Source organism: Sinohyriopsis cumingii, chromosome 5 (genome assembly GCF_028554795.1).
Source record: "Sinohyriopsis cumingii isolate HCF-2022 chromosome 5, ASM2855479v2, whole genome shotgun sequence".
Taxonomy (NCBI): Eukaryota; Metazoa; Mollusca; class Bivalvia; order Unionida; family Unionidae; genus Sinohyriopsis; species Sinohyriopsis cumingii.
In genome coordinates this window covers 109,269,458-109,296,436 of record NC_142965.1, presented here as the reverse complement: position 1 = coordinate 109,296,436, position 26,979 = coordinate 109,269,458, and the positions used below count along the sequence as shown (strand labels likewise).

General features: G+C 35.9%; 1 protein-coding gene across 7 annotated transcripts in view; it reads right to left on the bottom strand.

Annotated features, from left to right (window-relative positions):
- The window catches only part of LOC149799969 (RNA-binding protein FXR1-like), a 135,736-nt gene that overhangs the window by 53,368 nt on the left and 55,389 nt on the right, over nucleotides 1–26,979 (bottom strand). For 6 of the 7 annotated variants that reach the window (XM_089959484.1, XM_089959485.1, XM_089959481.1 and 3 more), the window contains exons 5-11: nucleotides 24,996–25,061; nucleotides 23,763–23,856; nucleotides 23,036–23,152; nucleotides 19,465–19,632; nucleotides 9,120–9,198; nucleotides 6,243–6,352; nucleotides 4,063–4,092 (exon numbers count right to left, since the gene is read on the bottom strand). In XM_089959484.1, the coding sequence (XP_089815610.1) occupies nucleotides 4,063–4,092; nucleotides 6,243–6,352; nucleotides 9,120–9,198; nucleotides 19,465–19,632; nucleotides 23,036–23,152; nucleotides 23,763–23,856; nucleotides 24,996–25,061 (664 nt within the window). The remainder of the gene's footprint in view (nucleotides 1–4,062; nucleotides 4,093–6,242; nucleotides 6,353–9,119; nucleotides 9,199–19,464; nucleotides 19,633–23,035; nucleotides 23,153–23,762; nucleotides 23,857–24,995; nucleotides 25,062–26,979) is intronic. The other variant, XM_089959483.1, reaches the window with a different exon arrangement.

Here is a 26,979-nt window from a genome sequence, read left to right as displayed (position 1 = left end):
TCAGTGTTTTTTTCTGTGCGTTCTCCTGGGTTCTTCCTCCAACATTAATACTGGCCGCCATGTATAGCCTATCGTGTGCTGAAAAATGGCATTAAACCCTACAACAACATGTACTTTAGTCAACATTTCTTTCAGTAATGGAAACCTGACATCGGGAGACATGTACATTTGAGATAATCTGATTACTTACCTTACATCACGATATGAATTAATTATTGGTTCTGGACACATTTTAAATTAAAGTGCTTGTGAGGGGAACATTTTACATTTTTGTACTAATATGCTAGCCGCACTAATGGGTGACCATTCTTGAGGGGTACTTTTTTTAACACAAACTCATCAGTGCCAAGTGATGCTGGTCATAAGAAGCAGGTGGCTGCTGGTCAGGGGGGCTGTTCAAGAGTGGGACTACTGTACTGCCAGAGAAAGAGTTCACCAACTCTGAAACTAAGGCACTAAAAGGGAAGATGGTGTTGTATCAGTCCCTGAAAATCAGACACTTCTATTCATAATCCTTTAAGTGGAGGGCCCTGGAGCTCATCTAATTCTTTTCATGCCAGAAGGCCTAAACTTTCTGTTCTCTGGAAGACTCCCTCCTGACAAGAGTCAGATGTGAAGAATTTGTTCAGACATGGATGGAACACCTGCCATCATGGTTATATGAGTAGGTTTGTCTCATGAGAATTTTTCTAGGAATGTCTGTTGCTAGATTGAACAGGATGTTTACCCTGGAATTGTTCTACTTAAGAAGGGGTATCAGAACCACTTTACATTTGTGACCCTCACAAATGAATTATTTTTGGTATAAGATCATGGGAGGGGCCTGCATAGCTCCAAAATCCCTCTCAAATGACAAAGTGCATCCACTTCCCATTCCTGTGGTCTGAACTGGTGAGATGAAAGTGGGCTGTTTGGGACTCCGCCTCATTGTGAACACATCAATCATCAGGTGGCACCAAAAAGCACAATTCTGCTGACCAATGTGTGGACAGACCACTGTGTGAAGAATTTGGCCCCTACTTGACACTGAATTGGTAGAACATTACACCTGCCCATGGAATGTCTGATATGGGACATTGTAGTTATATGCGTGTACCAAGAAAGTCCCAAACCAGAGTGCAAAGATGATGTAATTTCATCTCCCCATTTAATTGTCCATCATAAGGAGGACTTCGTTTCCAGAAATAACACACTTACTATGAATTTCATTTCTAAAACGCTGATGTGGCCCCCCAATTGCCACTGGCTTTGGTAAAGATGGGCCACAGATGGGCTCGTCAACCAAACAAGCTGGCATCCATGCAGAAGTAATTTCCGGTTTGGTTTTTCTAGAGTAATTGCTGCTGTGAGCCATTGTCTGCTATACCCCTGACACAGGAAAGACACTATAATATTCAAGATAATGATTTATTGATCTAGTAGACTTGAAAAAGGGTCGCAGTTGGCTAGCCAGGCTATTTGCAAAGGGCTTATGAAAAGGTGGATCAGCAGAGTCACATCTACTACCACAATGTGCAGAACAAGGACAGTTACAAGTATACTCTCTTGCCCAGATCCACTGTTGGAAATCCATTTTGTGAGCTTGTTAAATCCATGTCATGTGCAACTGAGGGAGGAGGTAAACAATGTTAAGATCTGTACAAAGTTTCATGCTCAGCAGGACAAAATGCTGTGATGGAGTGACATCTGACTCATCCCAAATGATCAGAAACCCTAGCTGACTCAAAAGGGAAAGAAGACTGTTTCTGCCCTTGACCATAGATAAACTTTCCATGTGTTCTTGATGATGTCATTGACTTACACAATGTCACTGTGGACAAGGTTGACTAGAAGAGTGAGACAACATAGTTGATAATCTTGGTGAATGCCCATGGGCTGATATTGAGGCTGAACAGACAGCATGAAATTGGTAACATGATCCTTTGAAACTAAACCAACATGAAAGCATGCATGGTGTTAGTTTTACCTTACCAAAAATGTATTGCTTTTGACTAAAATGTCTCATTTTACCACCTGAAGTTTATACTTTGGTGCAGCTATGAACTGGTTGAGCTGACTGAAGTAAATCTAAGTCTGGTCTAAGATTACCATGTCCTTGGGAACTACAAACAGCCTGGAGTAAAATCCCAGTGAGTTCAGCTTGTGAACCATTTCCACTGTCCAAAAAGCAATTAGTAACCAGATGTCCTTCTGTAAATTCATACCTGTTCCAAATTGGAAGTCCATCATGGAAGTCTAAAGGGGGTGGGGCAGTGGTGTGGATATAATGAAATCTCAAGCCTCTCTGAAATAACCTTGATTGCTCACTCATTCTTGGGAAACAGGTCAACCCATGTTTTGGAACCGAAGGAGCCTGGAGCCAGCTCGAAGACTGTCTATGGTTGGTCTAGGTGGCAAGTCAATGTTGGCTGTCAGAATGCTGTACCCAGGATGACCAACCCTCTGTTCTTTCAATGTGAAGATAGATTTTTTTTGCATACTACTTTCAGGAAATAACAAACTGAAAGTGTTCAGCTGCACAAATAATTAATATCTATTACTAGATAAGTGAATCAGCCATGTTAATGAAAACATATATATATATATACCTTTACTCAATACCATATTGACTTTGTCATTGGGTGATCAATAATTCAAAGGATTAACTAAGATTATATAAGGTACTAGTTATGATGTATTGAGCAAAAGCTAAACACGGAGTGAACAACCTTTGGCCTCCTAGAGGTTGTAAGGGGAGGTAAGGATTGGTAAGAGTTTCTTCCCTTCTATATGGAAAATAGACTGGAAACACATTTTTTGTCTTTATAGATTCAATAGGTAGCAAAGCTTCTTTTAAACGGTAATGTGATCAGAGAATGTATTTGAACCTCATTCTATGGGATGATGATAGCCGGATGCTTTTTTTAAAAACAATGTAAGAAGCATGAACAGCCTGTTAGATCAATAAAGTTTTAGAGGGGTAGGGAGGATGGATCCAAGTCAATGACAATAGCATGTATATGTCTGTGCGTGTGTGTGTGTGTGTGTGTGTGTGTATGTATGTATGTATGTATGTATGTATGTATATATATATATATATATATATATATATATATATATATATATACACACACACACACACACACACACACACATTTTGTTTCCATGTTTTGACCCAAGGCAAAGTCCATTTTTGGGCAGGGATGAACCATGGGTCACAAGAAGCATGAACATCCATTTAGATCTCAGAAGATTCAAAGGGGTAGGAATGGATCCCAGGTCAATGAAAACTGCATGTACAAGTGTGTCAGTTCATGCCTAGAACATGTATATATGGCTAAATCAAGTGAATCTCAAAATTTTTCAAGTTCTGACCCAAGGGATGAACCATGGTTTCAATGACAGTTGCATGCATAATTTTTTCTTTTGTGCCCAGCAAGTGCACGTGATTATAGGATGGGGCTCTAAAATGTTTATATTCTATGGCCGGGGTGGGGGGCTAAGATATTATGGGTAGGAAATAATTCTAGGGAATCACCCATGGGTCCCACTCTGACAGTTGTTGACACCCGGTGATCACATATAATAATTCTAACACATGAGACATAAAATTATTTGAAATTTATGCAGAAATTATTACCAGACACCACCCCATAACCACCACGTCTAGAGTTTGTTCCAAGACTGATACGTTGTGAATTTGCCCCATTCATTTTTTAGTGTTTATTGTGAAACCAGCACAAACCCTTCATCCCAGTATAGACCCTGCATCTCCACTACCAGGGGCACAATAAAATTTCTGAAAAGTTGCCATGATCTACCCTCATAAAGTTATCACTGACCCAAGTTTCAAGTGTCTAGCTCTTACAGTGTAGGATGAGTTCAAGGACTTTACACACATATGTACGTACGTATCACAATATCCCCCACTACTTTAAATTGTAGGGATCTTCACTGTAAATATTTACTTCTCCCCTCTAGGTCTTCCTCTCTATCATATGTACAAATGACTTAATGCCACTTATTTTCAAACGGATATATTTTTTTTACAAACCAAACCTTTGTAGGAAATGGAGAGCTTACCTCAACTTCTATTTTTGGGAACGGCTGCAACTAGGTTTAAAAAGATAAGGAGAAAATAAATACAATTATGCAAACAGGTGGAATGGCAAGATGGAATCAAGGTAAAAGAAACATATTTCAATTATAATCCAAAAATTAAACATGATGCTTACTGTATCTAATTATCTGAATATCAGATGATACCTCCCCTCTATCAACCAGTTTGTGTTAATGAAGACATAATCATAGTTTGAAAATATTATGTACCAGTGGCTGATGCAAGATCATGATTTTAGTGTACATTTTAAATTCCATTAAGACCAATGCATCTTTTATTTGGATAGATAATAAATCGGATTACCTTATAATCCTCAGGGGGATATTGTGATAACCTCAGTCTGTCTGTTCATCAGTCTATACATTCTTTAATTCTCATCTCCTCCTAAACCCCTGGGTGGAATTTTACCATGCTTAAGTGTCCCATGTGCTACCCATCTATGAGAGTGGCACAATTTTTTTTTTTTTTTTTGGGGGGGACCCTATCGTGCAATACCTGGCAGAGGGGGATGGGGGTGGGTGATCGAATATCAGATGTGCAAACGTTGTGATTACAGTCACTGTGACACTTGCACAATTTTGGGGACTAAACTTTATAGAGTCATCACAGGAGGATACATAATATATTTCAAGGATTTTGGTTTATGGCTTCTGGGTCACAGTCTGGAGGGGGCATTGGGGTGTAGGGTAATATGTAATAAAAAGGGGGATAATATGGCAAAGCAAACCATGGATGCTGCTTAAGTTTTGCTGGTCAAAAGTTCATAACATCAAACTCAATGGAATGACATCCAATGGTTTTGCTCACAGTCACAAAGATTCTTGAATTTAATGCAATAAAGCATTCTCAAGTGTTTCAGTGAGAGAAGTAATCCTAAGAAATGACTAGAACTTAGCATACTGAATCTTGGTGGAAAAAACAGATCCTGTAAAATCAGTACCTTGTACTGTAGCCCATATTTTAGTGGTATTTTCCAAAGAAACTAAAGTAAAATCATGGCAGTTAACAGCTAAATATTAGAAGGCTACTCTCAGGAGAGGCTAACTTTGATGAGATCACCTTGTCCTCCGTCAAAGTAGTGTATTTTTATCATATTACCTGTCCCCCCCCCATCACTTCCATTCCTCGTGTAAGCTCATCTTATATAACAAGATCATTAATTACCATTTAATTTTCAAATGCTGCATGGTTCATACAGCCCCCATTTATTTTTTTTGTCTTATGGAATCGGAACTTTCTCCATATGTTACTTGTTAACTACTGGTGTTGTATGTCATCTGACCCAACAAAATATTAGCTCAATTTATTTATGTTTGGACATTATGTAAAACAAATTTTCAATTTTTAATTTAACAAATGATAGAGTTTATTACGTTTTAACATTGTGTTTAGATAATTTCCAGAAATTTCTGCCAAAATTCAAGAATGAAACCAACCTTTTCAAAGAAATGTAAAGAGTTTAGAAAACAACCACTCAAATCTGATTACTTTTCAAGGTTATGCAAACCATATATGTTGTGGCATGTACATATGTATGTATATATGATGGCAAATCAGCACAATTCTGGTTACATAGTGCTGAGTAAAAGATATAGCTGTTCAAATAAAGACATTAAAAACTCTTAAAATATTCAGGGACCCCTTCCAAACAAAAGTAAACATGCACTCCTGAAAGATAAAAATATAAAATGTTAAAATGTTACCAAAAAAATTCCATAAAAAGTAAATAAAATCAAAGATAAAGGTGAATTTGATAAAATCCTTAAACAAAGGGTCAACATTTTTTTTTACATAAATGGTATTCTCTTTAGAAGTCCAAGATTATATATGGACTTACATTATCAAAATGCTGCTTCAAGTTGACATAAAAATCTGTCTTGAAGGTTAAAAGTTGAAATACTCTTGTTGCACAGTCTCGGGTAGGTCTGAATTCTCATAAATCATAACACTATTACTGATGTAATGAAACAAAACATGAGGACTGACAAGACTGCATTCTTCTCAACATGAGCAGTCTTGTTGGCCATTATGTCTTTGAATTGACAACTTCATAACAGCAGCACTAACCACACTGAAAATTAATTGCCTATTTTGGGTACTATATAATAATGAGACAGCCAACTGCACATCTCCCCTATCTTACCTCTTCTCTTGGGGTTTCTCTCTCGTTGTCACCTTCAATCTTCACCCTTACAACACCTGATTTGTCCACAATATCTTGTATATTTCGACCATTTTTGCCAATTATTTTTGCTGAAAGGACACATTAGAGTTAGACTCATTTGCCATTTATTATTTCAACCTCTGAATGGTGAATAACAGTAATTACTTTTAACTTTTTCATATATAACCATCTATTCCATATTTCATACAAAATAACTATACAAAAAATAAAGTGGATTAATCAACACTGAAAGGAAACCTTACTGTTCCATATATATTAACCCTTTACTGGATAATGACACTTTCTGACACCAACCCAGTTACACACATGACTCCTCTGATGCTTTTCATGACAAACCCAATTAAGATATCCTGAACATTTGAAATTAAATCTTGATTCCCTTAGCTATCACTTAAGAGAATGGATCTAGAAAGTAAATATGAAGCAAATCATCACATCAGTGGCAGGATTAAAGCAGTTTATCCATTGTACATAACAGTGTCCACCATTTGTAAACATGTGCACGGCAACTAGCAGTTGTGACATTTCAAATTTTAAATAGAACAGTTGAAATTTTTTTGATAATATACAGAGGAATATGCCATTCTTTGAACTAGTGCAGTTAAGTGTCATCATGGATTCACCAAAACAGAACAAGATGAGAGCAAACTTCAAACTTTGGAACAAGGCAATACCCTAAAAAAAGCTTACCGATGTGTTCAATGCAGAAGTTCAATGTTCAATCATAACACTTTACTGAAAACTTAACTATATCTAGTGGAACTTGTACAGTGTAAACCAAATTATTAGAAAATCTTGGTTATCTCAATTATACATTTAAACAATTTAAAGCACAGCTGATTTGGCAAGAAAAAAGTTCAGTATAAATGAAAACGGAAAAATATGCTAATTTTGTGATGCTTTTTATACAATCTAGGCAGGATCTGGTTGCCATGGCAATCAGCCAGTTTATCTCCAGCATGCTGCAATAAAGTATACCCTCTTTACTTAACCAGTGTCCACAACAAATTTCCCACTATAAAGAAAATTATTATTTCATAGGTAGTAAACTCAAAAGGGATGCCACATTACTGTCCTATGGATAAATCCTGTGCCAATTAAATAACTCAACCTCCATACTAATGTCAAGTGAAAGGTAAAGTCTTTAATACAGATTGTGTTTGTCATTTCAGTAAACTGTCATGGCTAGGGTGATTCTGCCAGGAAAATGAGCTGGAGGAGGAGCTCCATACAAACAAATCTCCCAAGAGGTACAAGCGTAATTATTGCTATTTTAAGTGGCAAAAAAGTGTAATTTGGGAGTAAAAAGTGTAATCTCTATATGTCATATGGATCAGAACCACAATAAAAGCACAGAATATACTGAACATTTTTTTATATTCAAATTTATAACAGTGGAATTAAAGATAGGATAAAAAAAATAACTTTTTATTGCTTTATTTTATTTCTACTTTTATTGTACAAAAAGGCAAAATCCATATACAGTCTAGTGTAATGCACAATTTGATGAAAAAAGCATAATGGTCTGCATGTATGGAGCTGCCCCCATTAGTTCAATTAAACAACACAATTGTGTGTGAAGAGCAGGAAAATAACAAGGTGGTACAAATCTTACCAGGAACACGTCATTCCTTGTTCACTTTCCATATATCAGTGCTCTTTTGAAACCGAAAACTTCCAATGAACCACCTTGTAACTCTACTAGCATTATTCTGTTTACATTTTCAGGAGTAAATTGCTTTGATTGCCATGTGAATGCTGCTCTGGGCAAAGTGGACCCCTCTCACAATCTGCAGTCTGAGAAGGCATGTGCACAGCTAACTTTTCAAGCTTTAACAGGTTAGGAAATCAATTCTTATGGTTGCTCTACCTGATTCTCCACAACTTAAAGTGTTCACCGAGATTCCTATGTTCCAAAACAATGCACCCAAAGTGTTAATAGTCTCCAAGTTATCAGTATGCCAATACAAGTCAGTAACACCAGCAGAGGGAACTTTAAAGTAATCTGCATTTTCTTTACCACTGCAGTTGGGCAGTGTCAAAGATGCATGGAAACAGCCATAAGATTAAAACAAAATAATTGGTGATCAAGACTGAAGTAGACAAACTTACACTAATAAAACATGGCAAGGCTTCATTGAGATTATTTGTGAATCACAGATTTTTAGTTGTGGGAGTTTCATAGCATGGGTTGCTGTGAATAGCTAATTTCAAATCGGACAACAGACAGTTAATCTTGTGTGACTAGGGCACTTTTATCACCTGGCTCCTTTATACATTACAAATAATGTAAGGCCAACCCAGTAAAAACTAACATTATGTTTCTTACTTTGACCAGATGTTTATGTAAATAGTACCTGTTAAAGTGGTCTGGATGAATCTAGTTTCAATTTGTAAACTATCAGCCATCTTTTAGGAATCACTATTAAGTATTTATCTGTTATCACGATGATAAATTCAAGCAAAAGCTTGCAAAACAATTTACACTTGACTGACATATATCAATAATGAGGTGACATGTCAATAAATATCACACATTATTAATTTATCCCCATAAAATAAATTTACAAAGATCTCAATATATTTATATGACTGCATTTATATAATAACAAGTAACATTTTATCAATTGCTCGAGAAAGAAAATTTTTTTTTGCTTGCCATGTACAAACGACAAAAATTGACATTTTTGTTTTCTTTCTCCATCTTATTTGAAATTCAGGCAAATAATACAATTCTACTTGACCCTCAGTTTTAAAAATGTTGGGCTCTTAAAGACAACGGGTTGTAACAACTGAACCTTGGTTATCAATGTAAGCTGGATGTAAGCAACTTACCCACTAAATCCCTGGGCACATGGAATAAGTCCTCTGCATACTCCAACATGCTCCTAGCTTTCTTTACCGACTCCTCAGTCTAAAAAAGTATGAAGGGATAAAACAATGGTTACATTTTCCATGAAGAAATGTTTTTGTTTCACGTTTCTGAATGAAAAATGATGATTGTAAGTAAAATTGGTGTATTACTAATATTGCTGTGACTTTCAGAAAACAAAATATCCACTGAAAATTTCCTTACCTCAATATTAAGCTTAAAACAGTAGGTTTACAATGAAATGTTCAGCGTAATCTGTAAATGATGTTTAAACACATTTTAGCTTGCAAAGAGCAGTGGTTGAAACAGCTATGGCAATGGCAATACATGGTGTTTGCATTGTGTACTGCAGATAGCTTGTGCAATACATATGTAAACAGGTAAAAACAAAGAAGTCTCCTCTTATCCAAAACATTAATCACGACAGACAAAAATTAATGAATAGTCCTGAATTCAACTTTGATCTGGAGCTGATTTACCCTTAGAAGTAATATGAATTTTTAAAATAATTAACGTTAACAACAGCTTTCTTTACTCAAAATTGTACCCAAACAGCCATACATATATCTAGGTTGATCAGTATAAAAGGGCCTGTTTGCGATCACTTTAACTTCAATCACTGATTGCTTTAGTATATAAATGTATTGCAATTAATGCAAAAGACCAAGTGACCATGGAAATTGGTAAGCATTTACTATTTTGCATGGACTATGCTCACAGTAGACAGAAAAACAGTCCACAAGTCAGGATAGAGGCCTGTATGAGGAAGTCCTGCACTGGTATTCCACACTGGAAAACAGTATCATACACACATCAGGATGTGAGAAAATGATTTTTTTTTAAAACATGGGCATTCTTTGAAAATCATTCCATAATGATACGGGATGTGAGAAAGTAGTATCTCAGACCTAGTTTAGCTAGTGACAAAATTGCATACAGTATTCGATTTGATTTTACAGCTTCCATGATAAGTGGATGAGTGTGCATGTGTGATTTGGATTTTTAACATAGCTTTAAAAAAAAATCAGTCACACCGCTATGATGATTGCAGTGTGACAGTTTATAGTGATGTATAGCACTGGGGTAGCATGCTGCAGGCATGTAGCATGATGTCCCACCCAGTTACATTATCCTGACACAAGGCCGACCAGTCCTAACACTAGCCTCTTAATGCTGAGCGCCAAGCGAGGCAAATGTTAGTACCATTTTTGTTAAGTCTTTGGTATGACTCGGCCAGAGACTGAACCCATGACCTCCCGTATCCAAGGAGGACGCTCTAAACACTAGCACAAAGGAGCAGTCTTAAGTGGACACAATAGCTCAGATCGATATGTGACAATCTACATGGTCAGGTCAGACCGCCCGTCACATGACTATCATCACAGCTGTTTGGTAAACAATTACTCTAGTAATTTGATTTCCTTTTATTTGTAGCCTTTTGCCTTCTTGATGACAATTTATAAACTCTCATGAAAAGTATAAAAATGGACAAAATTTTCACCCAGAATGAATATGAAAACAAAGGTCATTAGGTTTGGTATGACTTTCAAAGTAAGTCATAATTACCCACTGTATATAAACTAGTTTTGCTGACTGCATGTTTCACTTACAAACAATAAGATAACATAATTATAATGATAGTTTTACAGGGATCTTAACTAAGTGGATAAAAATCCAAACCAGTGACAATGGAAGTTTATGTGGTGAAAACTGCATATTGATATGTGCATCCAACTTGTGACAACAAAAATTTCAAGATGGCAAACATGGGGCTATATTGGAAGACAGAAAAGAACCATTTTCATTTCTGAACTCACTGGACATGAAAAGAAGACTTCCAGTGAAAACTATATGTTATTATGACTGTCCATATAGAATGTGTAACAATAACAAAATTTTCAAGACTGACATGGTTGAGGCCATACAGGACATCAGATCAGCACTAATTTAAGTTTATCCAGACAAAACAAAACATCAGCAGAAATACTGTGTTGATATAAATATCCATTAAGATGACCACTGTGATAGATGTAGTGGATGTTTCGGTGGCACCATCTTGAGTTTAGGGCCAACTAGAAATCTTAACAAGTCTTTCAGAAGAACACCAACTTTTTTTCATATGTCTAACCATTCTAAATAATCAACAAGATTTTCATGATACCCACTGGCAGCTATACTGGATATGCAAGCAACACCATTTTCATTTACAACCAGTCTTCGTAAGGGTTCTGGTGAAAACCCTATCATGCTATGACTTTCCATTCAAGAAAAGTACCTAATAACAAGATTTTCAAGATGAAGTGGTGACCATACAAGACATCAAACTGACATAATTTTCATTTAGAACCAACTATAGTACAAGTCACATGGGTCATGTAGGCATTTAACACCGACTATTTCAATAATGGGTATCATTTTTGAGAATTTGATTCTACATACCTTTAACTGGCAAGTATTCACTTCATTTGGATTTGTATACACCCATATTCCTTTGGAAGTTCATTATTTAGACACCCTGAGAGGTGCTTATGCCAAAATAGTGTTAAAATATGTAGTTATTTTTGGATGAAATGAACCTAAATGTGTGATCCAGCACAATCTGGATTGAATGTCGCGTGCTGTGATGTCACAATGAATGCCCCACATATTGATAAACAAATTCATACAACCATCAACTGTGACGATTCCTCTCAATGTGCTCTTATTTTGACCCAAGTCTGGTACATGGCCACCAAAAGACCATATAGATCAATAATTTTCATTGGAATGTTTCTTGAAAACAGTTGCAGATCATTCAAAAATCAAAATTGAATAGACTTTGGCTAAAGATAATTAGTGTTAAATGTCAAAAGAACAATTTATAAACCCAATAATGACATGACAAATCATTCATATGAAGTAGTGATAACATGATTTTCAAAAAAGCCACTGTAGTATCCACGCTGGGTGTCCATGTGGCACCATTTTCAAGTCTAACTAGACCATGGGATGAATGTATATGTAAAGTTTCATGGCAATCCTGCAGGTAGTTTGAGAAGTAACAATGGATGGATGAAGGACAAAATACCTTGGCACAAGCTCTCCTGGTCTATGTCGAGTTGAACTAAAAAGTGATGGTATGGATCATTACTAGCAGGGTTTGAACCATATTTCTTTCAAATTATTCAAGGTTTTTCAAGGTTTCAAATCACGTTTTTCAAGGTGCACTTTAACTTCAGTCACTGATTGCTTTAGTACATAAATGTATTGCAATTAATGCGAAAGACTAAGTGACCATGGAAATTGGGAAGTATTTACTATTTTGCATGGACTATGCTCACAGTAGACAGAAAAACAGTCCACAAGTCAGGATAGAGGCCTGTATGAGAAGTCCTGCACTGGTATTCCACACTGGAAAACAGTATCTTACACATATCGGAATGTGAGAAAATGATTTTTTTTAAAACATGGGCATTCTTTGAAAATCATTCCATAATGATACGGGATGTGAGAAAGTAGTATCTCAGACCTAGTTTAGCTAGTGACAAAATTGCATACAGTATTTGATTTGATTTTACAGCTTCCATGATAAGTGGATGAGCGTGCGTGTGTGATTTGGATTTTTAACATAGCTTTAAAAAAAAATCAGTCACACTGCTATGATGATTGCAGTGTGACAGTTTATAGTGATGTCTAGCACTGGGGTAGCATGCTGCAGGCATGTAGCATGATGTCCCACCCAGTTACATTATCCTGACACAAGGCCGACCAGTCCTAACACTAGCCTCTTAATGCTGAGCGCCAAGCGAGGCAAATGTTAGTACCATTTTTGTTAAGTCTTTGGTATGACTCGGCCAGAGACTGAACCCATGACCTCCCGTATCCAAGGAGGACGCTCTAAACACTAGCACAAAGGAGCAGTCTTAAGTGGACACAATAGCTCAGATCGATATGTGACAATCTACATGGTCAGGTCAGACCGCCCGTCACATGACTATCATCACAGCTGTTTGGTAAACAATTACTCTAGTAATTTGATTTCCTTTTATTTGTAGCCTTTTGCCTTCTTGATGACAATTTATAAACTCTCATGAAAAGTATAAAAATGGACAAAATTTTCACCCAGAATGAATATGAAAACAAAGGTCATTAGGTTTGGTATGACTTTCAAAGTAAGTCATAATTACCCACTGTATATAAACAAGTTTTGCTGACTGCATGTTTCACTTACAAACAATAAGATAACATAATTATAATAATAGTTTTACAGGGATCTTAACTAAGTGGATAAAAATCCAAACCAGTGACAATGGAAGTTTATGTGGTGAAAACTGCATATTGATATGTGCATCCAACTTGTGACAACAAAAATTTCAAGATGGCAAACATGGGGCTATATTGGAAGACAGGAAAGAACCATTTTCATTTCTGAACTCACTGGACATGAAAAGAAGACTTCCAGTGAAAACTATATGTTATTATGACTGTCCATATAGAATGTGTAACAATAACAAAATTTTCAAGACTGACATGGTTGAGGCCATACAGGACATCAGATCAGCACTAATTTAAGTTTATCCAGACAAAACAAAACATCAATCAGCAGAAATACTGTGTTGATATAAATATCCATTAAGATGACCACTGTGGTAGATGTAGTGGATGTCTTGGTGGCACCATCTTGAGTTTAGGGCCAACTAGAAATCTTAACAAGTCTTTCAGAAGAACACCAACTTTTTTCATATGTCTAACCATTTTAAATAATCAACAAGATTTTCATGATACCCACTGGCAGCTATACTGGATATGCAAGCAACACCATTTTCATTTACAACCAGTCTTCGTAAAGGTTCTGGTGAAAACCCTATCATGCTATGACTTTCCATTCAAGAAAAGTACCTAATAACAAGATTTTCAAGATGAATTGGTGACCATACAAGACATCAAACTGACATAATTTTCATTTAGAACCAACTATAGTACAAGTCACATGGGTCATGTAGGCATTTAACACCAACCATTTGACTATTTCAGTAATGGGTATCATATTTGAGAATTTGATTCTACATACCTTTAACTGGCAAGTATTCACTTCATTTGGATTTGTATACACCCATATTCCTTTGGAAGTTCATTATTTAGACACCCTGAGAGGTGCTTATGCCAAAATAGTGTTAAAATATGTAGTTATTTTTGGATGAAATGAACCTAAATGTGTGATCCAGCACAATCTGGATTGAATGTCGCGTGCTGTGATGTCACAATGAATGCCCCACATATTGATAAACAAATTCATACAACCATCAACTGTGACGATTCCTCTCAATGTGCTCTTATTTTGACCCAAGTCTGGTACATGGCCACCAAAAGACCATATAGATCAATAATTTTCATTGGAATGTTTCTTGAAAACAGTTGCAGATCATTCAAAAATCAAAATTGAATAGACTTTGGCTAAAGATAATTAGTGTTAAATGTCAAAAGAACAATTTATAAACCCAATAATGACATGACAAATCATTCATATGAAGTAGTGATAACATGATTTTCAAAAAAGCCACTGTAGTATCCACGCTGGGTGTCCATGTGGCACCATTTTCAAGTCTAACTAGACCATGGGATGAATGTATATGTAAAGTTTCATGGCAATCCTGCAGGTAGTTTGAGAAGTAACAATGGATGGATGAAGGACAAAATACCTTGGCACAAGCTCTCCTGGTCTATGTCGAGTTGAACTAAAAAGTGATGGTATGGATCATTACTAGCAGGGTTTGAACCATATTTCTTTCAAATTATTCAAGGTTTTTCAAGGTTTCAAATCACGTTTTTCAAGGTGCACTTTAACTTCAGTCACTGATTGCTTTAGTACATAAATGTATTGCAGTTAATGCAAAAGACTAAGTGACCATGGAAATTGGGAAGTATTTACTATTTTGCATGGACTATGCTCACAGTAGACAGAAAAACAGTCCACAAGTCAGGATAGAGGCCTGTATGAGAAGTCCTGCACTGGTATTCCACACTGGAAAACAGTATCATACACATATCGGAATGTGAGAAAATGATTTTTTTTAAAACATAGGCATACAGTATTTGATTTGATTATAATTTGATTTGATTTTACAGCTTCCATGATAAGTGGATGAGCGTGCGTGTGTGATTTGGATTTTTAACATAGCTTTAAAAAAAAATCAGCCATACTGCTATGATGCCTGCAGTGTGACAGTTTATAGTGATGTCTAGCACTGGGGTAGCATGCTGCAGGCATGCAGCATGATGTCCCACCCACTTACATTATCCTGACACAAGGCCAACCAGTCCTAACACTAACCTCTTAATGCTGAGCACTTACAAACAATAAGATAACATAATTATAATGATAGTTTTACAGGGATCTTAACTAAGTGGATAAAAATCCAAACCAGTGACAATGGAAGTTTATGTGGTGAAAACTGCATATTGATATGTGCATCCAACTTGTGACAACAAAAATTTCAAGATGGCAAACATGGGGCTATATTGGAAGACAGAAAAGAACCATTTTCATTTTTGAATTCACTGGACATGAAAAGAAGACTTCCAGTGAAAACTATATGTTATTATGACTGTCCATATAGAATGTGTAACAATAACAAAATTTTCAAGACTGACATGGTTGAGGCCATACAGGACATCAGATCAGCACTAATTTAAGTTTATCCAGACAAAACAAAACATCTATCAGCAGAAATACTGTGTTGATATAAATATCCATTAAGATGACCACTGTGGTAGATGTAGTGGATGTCTCGGTGGCACCATCTTGAGTTTAGGGCCAACTAGAAATCTTAACAAGTCTTTCAGAAGAACACCAGCTTTTTTTCATATGTCTAACCATTTTAAATAATCAACAAGATTTTCATGATACCCACTGGCAGCTATACTGGATATGCAAGCAACACCATTTTCATTTACAACCAATTAGTCTTCATAAGGGTTCTGGTGAAAACCCTATCATGCTATGACTTTCCATTCAGGAAATGTACCTAATATCAAGATTTTCAAGATGAATTGGTGACCATATAAGACATCAAACTGATATAATTTTCATTTAGAACCAATTATAGTACAAGTCACATGGGTCATGTAGGCATTTAACACCAACCATTTGACTATTTCAGTAATGGGTATCATATTTGAGAATTTGATTCTACATACCTTTAACTGGCAAGTATTCACTTCATTTGGATTTGTATACACCCAACTTCCTTTGGAAGTTCATTATTTAGACACCCTGAGAGGTGTATACGGCAAAATCAGTGTTTAAGTAGATATTTTTGGACGAAATGAACCTAAATGTGCGATCCAGCACAATCTGGATTGAATGTCGCATGCTGTGATGTCACAATGAATGCTACACATATTGATAAACAAATTCATACAACCCTCAACTGTGACGATTCCACTCAATGAGCTCTTATTCTGAACCAAGTTTGGTATATGGCCACCAAAAGACCGTAGAGATCAATAATTTTCATCGGAATGTTTCTTGAAAACAGTTCAGATGCAGATCATTCAAAAATCAGAATTGAATAGACTTTGACTAATGATAATTAGTGTTAAATGTCAAAAGAACAATTTATATTTAATTTAAAATGAATAAATGCACATACATGACCCATATGACTTGTACTATAGATACACGTAAAGTCTTGTACTGAAAACCATATAACGACATGACAAATCATTCACATGGATTAGTGATAATATGATTTTCAAAAAAGCCACTGTAGTATCCACAATGGGTGTCCATGTGGCACCATTTTCAAGTCTAACTAGACCATGGGATGTATGTATATGTTAAGCTTGATGGCAATTCTGCAGGTACTTAAAGAAGTAACAATGGATGGATGAAGGACAAAAGGCCTTGGCACAAGCTCTCCTGGTTTATGTCCAAGTGAACTAAAATGTGATGGCATGAATCATTATTATAAGTAAGGTTTGTACCATATTTCTTTCAAAATATTCAAGGTTTTTCAAGATTTCAAATCACGTTTTTCAAGGTGCATTCTGACATTAATTTTCAAGGATACATCAATGAAACTGTATGTTACACAACTTAATACTTACTATTACTTCTTACAACGAACATTTCTTGCAAATTTATTGTGAAAAAACAACATGAAGTCAAGAGTATGATCATTGATATCATTCCCATTACTAAACATCCTACATCTGGACATTAGAATTATGTACAGTCACTGAACAAGGTTCATTTTACTCTCTGCTATACTATTTACAAAATCCAAAATATTTAATTTTTCAGTTCTTGTAGCTTGTCATCAATCTGTTTTTCAAGAGCTCCAAGTTCAGCGATTTTGTCCTCAACACTTTTCCTCAAATTATTTATGTCGTGATAAAGGAAATTTTCCAATGAGTCTCCGTGTTCAATGCACAGTCATCAGCAGCAGCTGTTATTGTCATATTTGTTTTATTTATGTTATCACTTATATAAAACAGCATATTGATTTTTTAAACTATTTCATGTTATATTAATATTTCTCTCAGCTTAGCTGTATTCCATATTTTTCCATTTATCGTGTTCATTGCAATTATTTTCTGTCTGATTTCCACTCAATCCAAAAACAGAACCGGATGGAACTAATTTCCTAATTAAGACTTTACACTGTTTCTATGTTAAAACTTGAATCTCTTTGTTCACAGATACCTCTTTCGTAAAAAAACATATCATACTGAAGGCTTCGTGTTTTGCCGTATTAGCTGTAATGGGTGGGGTTTTTCCAACTGCATGCTACTGAAAAGTGCTCTCTCCCATTACACGCAAATGAATATCCTTCTGGCATAATTTGCATTTTGCAAAGCTCAAAATCCAAACTTTATATTTGTCTTCATCTAGGCATCGAAGTTGGAATTGGCAGCCAGACATTTCAAGATGGTCAGTATGACAGCAACATTCATCAGGTTAGCTCAAGTTTTATTTAGGACCAATCAGGAAACATATTTGTAGTGAAAACCACATGCTGATATGACTATGTGCTTCGGAGAAGTAGGTATAAAAATTCTTTCAAGATCACCACCACAGTGGCCAAGTGGCACCTTTATCAGCTAGGACAATCTAAACCCTGGGATGAATATGTGCATATAGCATCATAGCAATTTACCCAATGGTTTAGAATGGTGATAACATACCTGTGCTAATGAATGGGTAACATACAACAGTCTGTCACATAAGTAGACCAATCAAGCAAATTGTTTATGTGTATCACAAAAAATCCCACCTTATTTTAAATAAATTTAAAGCATAAATATTTTTGCAAAGCTATGGTGTGCAACCCAGCCAGCCAGTTCTAGCCTTCATCTGGTTTTAAACTGATTTAGAAATGCTAAGCAGATAGCCTAACTTCATATTTTTTAAAAATAGAAATGGACAGGAAAACATTCTCCGAGTGAGAATGATATGGACTGAGATGTTCTTTCCTGACAAGTTCACGTTTCACAGTGCCTGAAAAATGCATTATATCTTTTGCTGTATCTCAGCATAGCTTGCTGCTTGGGAAGGTGACTTTTATTCAAAACAGCTCAGGTTGATATGCGACAATCTACATGGGGAAATCAGTCCGCCCGTCACATTTTTCATCACAGCCGGTTCAAACTAAATTTATTGTAGATACCGTTACATAAAATCAATATCACAGTCTCAGAAGCAACTGCTATAAAATAGTCATTAGATAAGTGAGTCCAAGTATACATTTTCTTCTGAAAAGTTCAAAATATTCTGCAAACACGACAAGCTGGTCATGGCCTGCATGTTGAGTAAATCACGATGCTATTCGTAAACTCATGATGCACACATCAAGATGTACATACATCCAAATTAACACCACTTCATAGCCAACAGTGCATGAGAAACTGACTACATACAAAACTTTTAACATAGAGGTTAATTAAGGGTATGGACAAATGGATGTATAGATGCACATACATACAGAAACCAAAGTGATCGCTGTTTCGAGTCTGGCTAAAAATGTAAGGCACTGATGCAAATTCCCAACACTACTTATATTTCAATGATTCATTGGTGGACTGGATGGGATATCAATCGCCCTGAGTGTCAAAGAATCAGATTTGCATCATTCAATACTAAATTTGCATAAATTATTGTTTCCCGACTTTGGGGATATGATGTATCAACTAAAACCCACTAAGAAATTAGTATGTCAACTTTTACTTCACATACTAAAAATAAATTACTTTTGTAAGAATTCATATTCTGATATTAAAACTTTTATAGCATTACATCCTTTTAAAGTCTATGTTACCACTATTTACCTCTCCATATACTTTAAAAGTACAGGACTCCTCATTGAGTTCTATGGCTGTGATGCCCTCTATCCTCCGAGCCTGCTGTATATTAGCACCATGTGTTCCTATTGCCAGACCCATCAGCCCTTCTTGTACAGTGAACTCTTCTAAATAACCGGACCTAATTTTTGTACTCTGAAAGGGAATTACAATTCCAGTTAATAATGCCACCATTTATTGCTACTGTTAGAAAGAGCATACCATTCATGTGCTAAATCTACAGTGAGAAAAGAAAGTACTTTTAAAGTAAAGGTTACCAAATTAGTATACCAACAGTTCAACAAGAGAAGTTACTACAAGCTTTAAGTGATAACAAATCGAGCTAGAGCAGCAATGCTAGCCAACAATTAAATGCTGCCTATTATCTTTCCCATCTTTCACAGAGTTTAATCATAGGCTGAAATAGTCCTACAAATGTACCATATGGCCAGAAACTGCAATCTTTTAAAAAGCACTAGATATGCCCAACTGGCACATCACAGGCTGCAGCCCAAAATACTTTGTGGAATGGTGAGCAATTTGCTCATGTAAATATATCCTCACTCTCCTGTAGCCCAATCCATCCCACATGATGGGCATATATCGATAATAAAAACAAAGCACACTAATTTAAGAAATTAATGCAAGTAAAATGACTGTCAACATGCATATCTTTTAATGATGATGCATATTAAATTTCATAGCAGTCAACTGAAAACTGCATTAGCTTCAATTACAAAATCCTGTCACATCCTGCACCAAGCTCATGTAGAAAAGTTAAGTCTCTTAACAAAGATCACACAGTGCAATGTCAATATGAGCATCTTTAGGTCATGACCCTATTTTATGCCAAGTTACCCAGTGATCCATAAAAATCTGAAAGTCAAACCTTCTAGTCACAAAATCACATTCTTAAACTGTACTCAGCTGCAGGACAAAAAGGGGCAATAACTCTAACAAAAACTGTTGAAGGACAGCGATTTCTTATCAACACATTCATCAGATGATCATAAAATGTACCAGTTTCATGGCAATCCATTGAAAATTGAGAGATTAGTTCTTTTCACTATATTCTGTTATAAACTAAATCCAGTTCCTTGTCAAAGTGAGCAATAACTCTGACAAGAGCCGCTTGATGGAAATAATGCTCTAATGAGTGAAAAGAATTTCTAGGAATTCAGGTTATGATCATTTCTTCTTTTAACTGCCCAGTGCTGAAACCATCTACGATAGTCTTCTGTGATGAAAAGATTTTCAAATTGGCTGCTGTGATGCCAGCCTGGCACCATTTTCATTAAGAATAAAGCAGACATCACTAGAGGTCTTGGAGGGAAAAACCCATGCCATGACCATCATCCATTCAAGGAGAGTAGTGACAAACACAATTTTTAAGACAGTCATCATGGCACTCACATTAGATGTACAACTAGCATCATTTTCGTTTAAGAAAAATTAGGAATCACAAGAAGTCTTTTATGTCAAAAACCCATGATGATACAGCCAACCATTTGGAAGGGACAACAATATTTTTAAGACTGCCATGTTCATGGCCATATTTGAGGGTTGTCATTTTCATCAAGGACCAACCAGACACAATAAGAAATCTTCTGATGGAGACTCCTCATCAAAATGACTTCCCAATTAAAAACAGAGGCCAAAAAAAAGAGTTATGAGATGACCACATATTGGATGTCAGAGAAGAACCATTTTAAACCAGGATCAAGTCTTGTAGTGAAAACCCCATGATGATGTGGTCCTTCATTCAGGAGAAGTAGCTGAAACAAAGATTTTCAAACTATGGCTGTCATATTAGACATCATATTAGCACAATTTTCGTTTAGGACTCACCAGATATAAGAAGCCTTTTAATAAAAACCTCATGCTGATACAACCATCTATTCAAGACGAGTAGTGGTATCAAGATTTTCAAGATGATCAGTGTGGTGGTCATACTGGATGTCAAACTGACACCATTTTCATTTAAAACCAGCTGGATATGATGATAAGTCTTTTAGGTGAAAACCTCATGTCAAATACGACTTTCTATTCCAGTGGAGTCATAATAAAAAGGCTTTCATGATGTCCACTGTAGCAGCACTATTGGACATCAGATTAAATACCATTTCATTTATGAACAACTAGACATCATAAAAGGCCTTGAAGTGAAAACCTCATCCTGATAAGACCATACATTCAGGAGCAGTAGCAATGACAAGATTGTAATGATGGCTGACACGGTGGTCATACTGAATGTCAGACTGGCACCAGGCCAACCAGTCCTAACACTAACCTCTTAATGCTAAGCGCCTAGCGAGGTAGCTGCTAGTACCATTTTTATGTCTTTGGTATGACTCAGCCAGGGTTCAAACCTGCGACATCCCGTCTCTGAGGCCATCATAGATGTCAGTAGCATTTACCAAGTTGCATGGTGATCCACTGAAAACTGAGACCAGTTGTTTTCACAAAATTTGTTATACAACATGTTCAGCTGTAATTAAAACTGGGCAAAAGCTCACACAAACTGCTGGATCAACATAATTTGTCATTAAGTGTTATTTAGATGATGACCAAAGTATTAATGATATTTCATGGCAATCCATTAAACAATGGACTAGTTGCATTCACTACCTTGTGTGACGGATGGATGGACACGAGTATTACTATATAACCCCACCTCAGGTCAAATGTTGCTCAATCACTTGGCCTATTATATGACTGTGTAATATCTATATAAAAAAGAATGCTTTGAAGAAAGACTTTCCAGTCACCTCAATTTCATCTGACCTCTAATTAGACAACTACATTGCTGAAAGGCATTCAAGCTAATACACTTTCTCTGAAATTTTCTTTAATTTTGTTAAACAGTTATTCAGAAGAAGTTACTGAAGTCTTTTTTCTATTAAGGTGCTATATAGTGTGGGACCATTGCATGATCAAATGCTTCTTTCAATACGAACCAAAAGTGTCGTCTTGTGACTCCGACTTTTCCATTTTCTTTGGAATGCAAGAAATAAATGCATTGCCCATCCATAAATCTGAAGCTATCATCTAGTCTTGTTGTTCAACCAATTAGAAGCAGGTCAAGTTTTTGTTTAAAAGCAATATATTTCATTAAAATGGAAATTCTGAAGTGTATTCATCGCATTGGTGAAAGGGTTATCTGTCTCCAGTTAGTACTTTACAAAACTTCTCTAGTTTTGGCTACAGCAGGGAATTATTTAAAGACCATGTGAATTTCCTCACTCCAGGAACAATACCTGGCAATAGTCATTCAACCCGTTCCAGCATTCAGTACTGCCACATACCAGCACAATATTGCGTTTTCAGCTTGGATACAATACCCCACAAGACAATGCTATAAGAGAACAGTGCCCTCAGGAATCAGATTATTTCATCTTGTTAGCGGTCTCTCTCTTATAAACTGCTGCATCTGTAAGTGAAAACGCACATTACATGATCCTTATGCATTATTTGCTTATTCAACAATCTGGTTTATCTAAAAAAAAAGTGTAACAACCTTTGCCTAATAAACAATGTCCACTGTAGATATCAAACTTACCTGTAATTTTTTAATAGATTCTTCTGTTCTTTGTTTAAGCAAAACTTTCTGGCGTAAATTTCTTACATACATTTCACTCATCATGGAAGCTCTTCGTATCACAGATTCTTTTCGAGACTGAAAGTACAGATGAACCGAATGAAATATTTCATTTAATAGGAAAACGGGAGCAAAATTCAGAACACTCAGTCACGAAGTATATCAAACCTAAGGCATAATACTCTCTTCTAAAAAATACTTTTCAAAGTTTGGAATGTGCAGACAGGCAGACATATAAAGGAAACAAAATGCCCCTGTACAATGAATTCTTTATCACTATTCTGAGCATTAAAAATACGTTTATTTTGTTTAGCTTATTTTACAACAGAAATGTTTCAAAATTGCTTCTAAATTTTAAACATTCTAAACCTGAATTACAGGGCCTTCCATTAGGTTTAAAGCTAGAGGCTGAGTTGCCAAAGTAGGCAGGGTGATCCTCCCCTGATACAGGTTTTTAAAGCAGCCGAGTGTAAAGTAGCCAGATATATCACTGACTCCCCGATGACAATAAAAGCCCTGTATGGGAGCAAGTACTGTATCATACAAATGTTCTAACATCAACAATTTCCATTATTTTTTTTAAAAACTAGATATGTATTAAGAAGGTGAAATAAATTATTCACAATTTTGTTTTCTTGCTAAACTTGAAAATGGTAATAAAGATCCACCGATATATCCTCATACATACCAATACAACCAATGTAGATTCTTCAGGACAGAACACAACACAAGATGCACCACAGTGTTTCTTAAACTCTGAATGGACACTTTCATCTTGACAACTGAAATAAAATTTGAACAGCAAGTTTAGTTGTCATGGAAAAGAAAAACCAAAAATATTCTGCAAATAATTCCTTGTTACAGGGTCCATACTGCAGTAATTAGGACCATACGAGTCATGCTCATAGCAACAAACCTACATAAAAAAGCATGTTCTAACAGAATATGTCAACTTTCTTCAATAACGGACTAAACTCATGATGCCCTATCTAATCCCAAACCCTTGTGATAGCTCAAAATGTAAAAATAATAGTGTTCTTCAATAAACCACCTTCCCTATTATATAATTTTTTAAAAATTTATGTTTACTAGATGGAAGAATCATACTTTGATACATTTGTGCACATGCACGCATTAAGCACTTGCACACAGCTACATCCATGATTCAACACAGAAAGTGCACTTGCTTTAATTAAATATTCCTCCTACCCTCACCCTGACCTATTGATTGTAATGCAAATTCCATTAAGCATATTACATCTCCTCCTGCACATGACTGCATACATAAAGTTTGGTAGCAAAAATATTCAAATATGGTGCATGTCACTGTAATTGCAATTTTTGTCCATCTGACCTGAACTCCCCTCCTAGGACCCCTGAGGTGACTGGATAGGGTGTTGGACTCATGCCCACAAGGGTAATGGTTCAATTCCCACCACCAGATCAGCCCAGATCACATACTTTGTTGTATATTTGGGCAAGACACTCTACTTTATTTGCTTTGGCCTGATATAACTTTGAAAGAGTGGCTTTACTGTAAAACACAAAACCAAACCCATCGAAGAAGTCCAAAAGATATACACTATATGCAGGTGATACCAAATGGACAATCTATGTCTATGTACCAAAAATCAATAAATTTCCAACTAGCAATTTAGGAGACTGAGCTAGACGCAGATAGAGCATATCATGATATCCACCTAAACCCACGCAACTAAGCTATTTAGCAAATTTTCCATTAAAATTAGCCAAAACACTCTTTCAAAATAATCTAGCAACTTAAGGAAAAATGAATGAATGAAAATATAATAAAACTGATAGATGGCAAGTCAAAACATCACAAAATCTCTCTGGAGCTGATATCATTTAAAAACTTAAACAAAAGAAACTGTAAAGAAATTACTGATATGTGCATACTTACAATTCTGTTAAATCTGATGGAATATCTAGCACAAACTTTAAAAAGGTATCTTTCGTTATTGGTGGACTGAAAAAGAAATGGGAAACATATTTACCAAAACCTGTTGATCATTCAGTGTGCAAGATTAACGAACACAAAAATAAGTTCATTATCTGTAGAACTGTGTACACATATAACAAATACATAAAACTTCTCTATATGCACAGAGCTCAGGCAACCGAGCTAAGATGAGCAGAACTTCAGTTTGAACACTGCCCAACTTGGACAAGGGAATGTGTTCTTCTATCTACTTGCTGTCTAATGATGCAGTGTTTCCCTAACTTCCTGCATCTTTAATTGGGATTTAGAAATTTTTTAAACAACATTAACGTAATGGCTTTAACTGTAAAGAGGTCATGAAAAGTTCTTTAGGTATTTTGTGTTTGACTTGTCCCAATAGCTGTACAAACTGAAAAACTTCCGAAAAACATAAGGCTTCTGACAACTTGGACATTCAAAATGAAAGAAATTCACCAATGTATATGGTTATTTATAACAATATTGTCACACTAGCTTATGAATTGGATCCAATTTCGAAATGCACAGACCCAAATTTGCCAATGCATAATACACAAGAATGATCTGGACCTATCCTGTTGACTAGGAGTTATCAGTAGAACAAACAGAACAGACCCTGATCTATGTTGCAGATGGAACTGACTTGTATGAGATAATACACAGTATATCTTGACAAACATATAAGGATATCTACATATATTTGTTTATATTCATTAAAGTTGCTTCCATTTAATCTTTTATGGGTTGAGAGGATTACACAAAACCTTTGACTCACAAATTTAAACATATTCAAAATAATTTGCATCAGAGGTCGCGGGTTTGAGCCCCAGCTGAGACATACCAAAGACCAATAAAAATGGCACAAGCAGTGCCTTGCTTGGCGCTCAGCATTAAGAGATTAGTGATAGGACTGGTCGGCCTGGTGTCAGGATAATGTGACTGGGTGGGACATCATGATACATGTCTGCAGCATGATGCCCCATTGCTAGTCACCATTATAACTGCCACAATGCAGACATCGTAGCATTATGACTGAAAAATTGCTAAAGCTTTGCTAAAAATCCTAATCACACACACACACAAAATAATTTGATTGGATTAAGTAATGAAAATGTATCTCTTTGAATATGTGTAGCATTCATGGATACCATAACAATGGTGTCAGAACTGGGGGTCAAAAATCAATGCAGTGACCATTGTAAACACTTATAAATATATTATTTACCTAATTTGTTTTGCTGGATGCTTCATTTTTACATTTTATGAACTCTACCTTTAGCTGGCACTGTTTAGTCACCATTGTTCTCTGGTACCATGAAATGTTACTACATATGTACATACATTATTTTCATGTGTATCAATTTCATGTTTTTGGAAAAATGACATTTTACAACAGGACTGTGACTTGTGGATTGAAAATGGAGTTTCTTGTGTTCCTACAGAGTATTGTTCAATCTCTAAATTTGTCCAAAAATTCAGGAAAACTATTACTCTTTTAAATGCTTGTGTACTGAATCATTTGTTATTTTTCTCCATCTCAGCACCCTCTATGTTATGATAATGGCAAAAAATCTCTGTGCAAGCTTTTTTCTTTTCTTTCTAGATCAAAAATTAACTGCTATACAAATCTTTTCTATTTTCAGAAGTAGCATTGGCCTGGTGGTCAGCAAAAAGGTCTCACAACCTATAATGTGCTGGTTCAATTCTAACCACTGGATCAGCCTATACATTAGGAAGAGTAGCAATAACAAGATTTTCAATATGGCCACATTGCTGGCCATAATGGATATTAGACTGGCACAAATTTTCACTCAGAACCAAACTTGACAACATAAAGAAGTTTTCTGGCAAGGTCCTGTTCAGGAATAATAATAATAATACCATTTTCAAGATGGCTGCCATTGTGACCATACTGAATATCAGATTG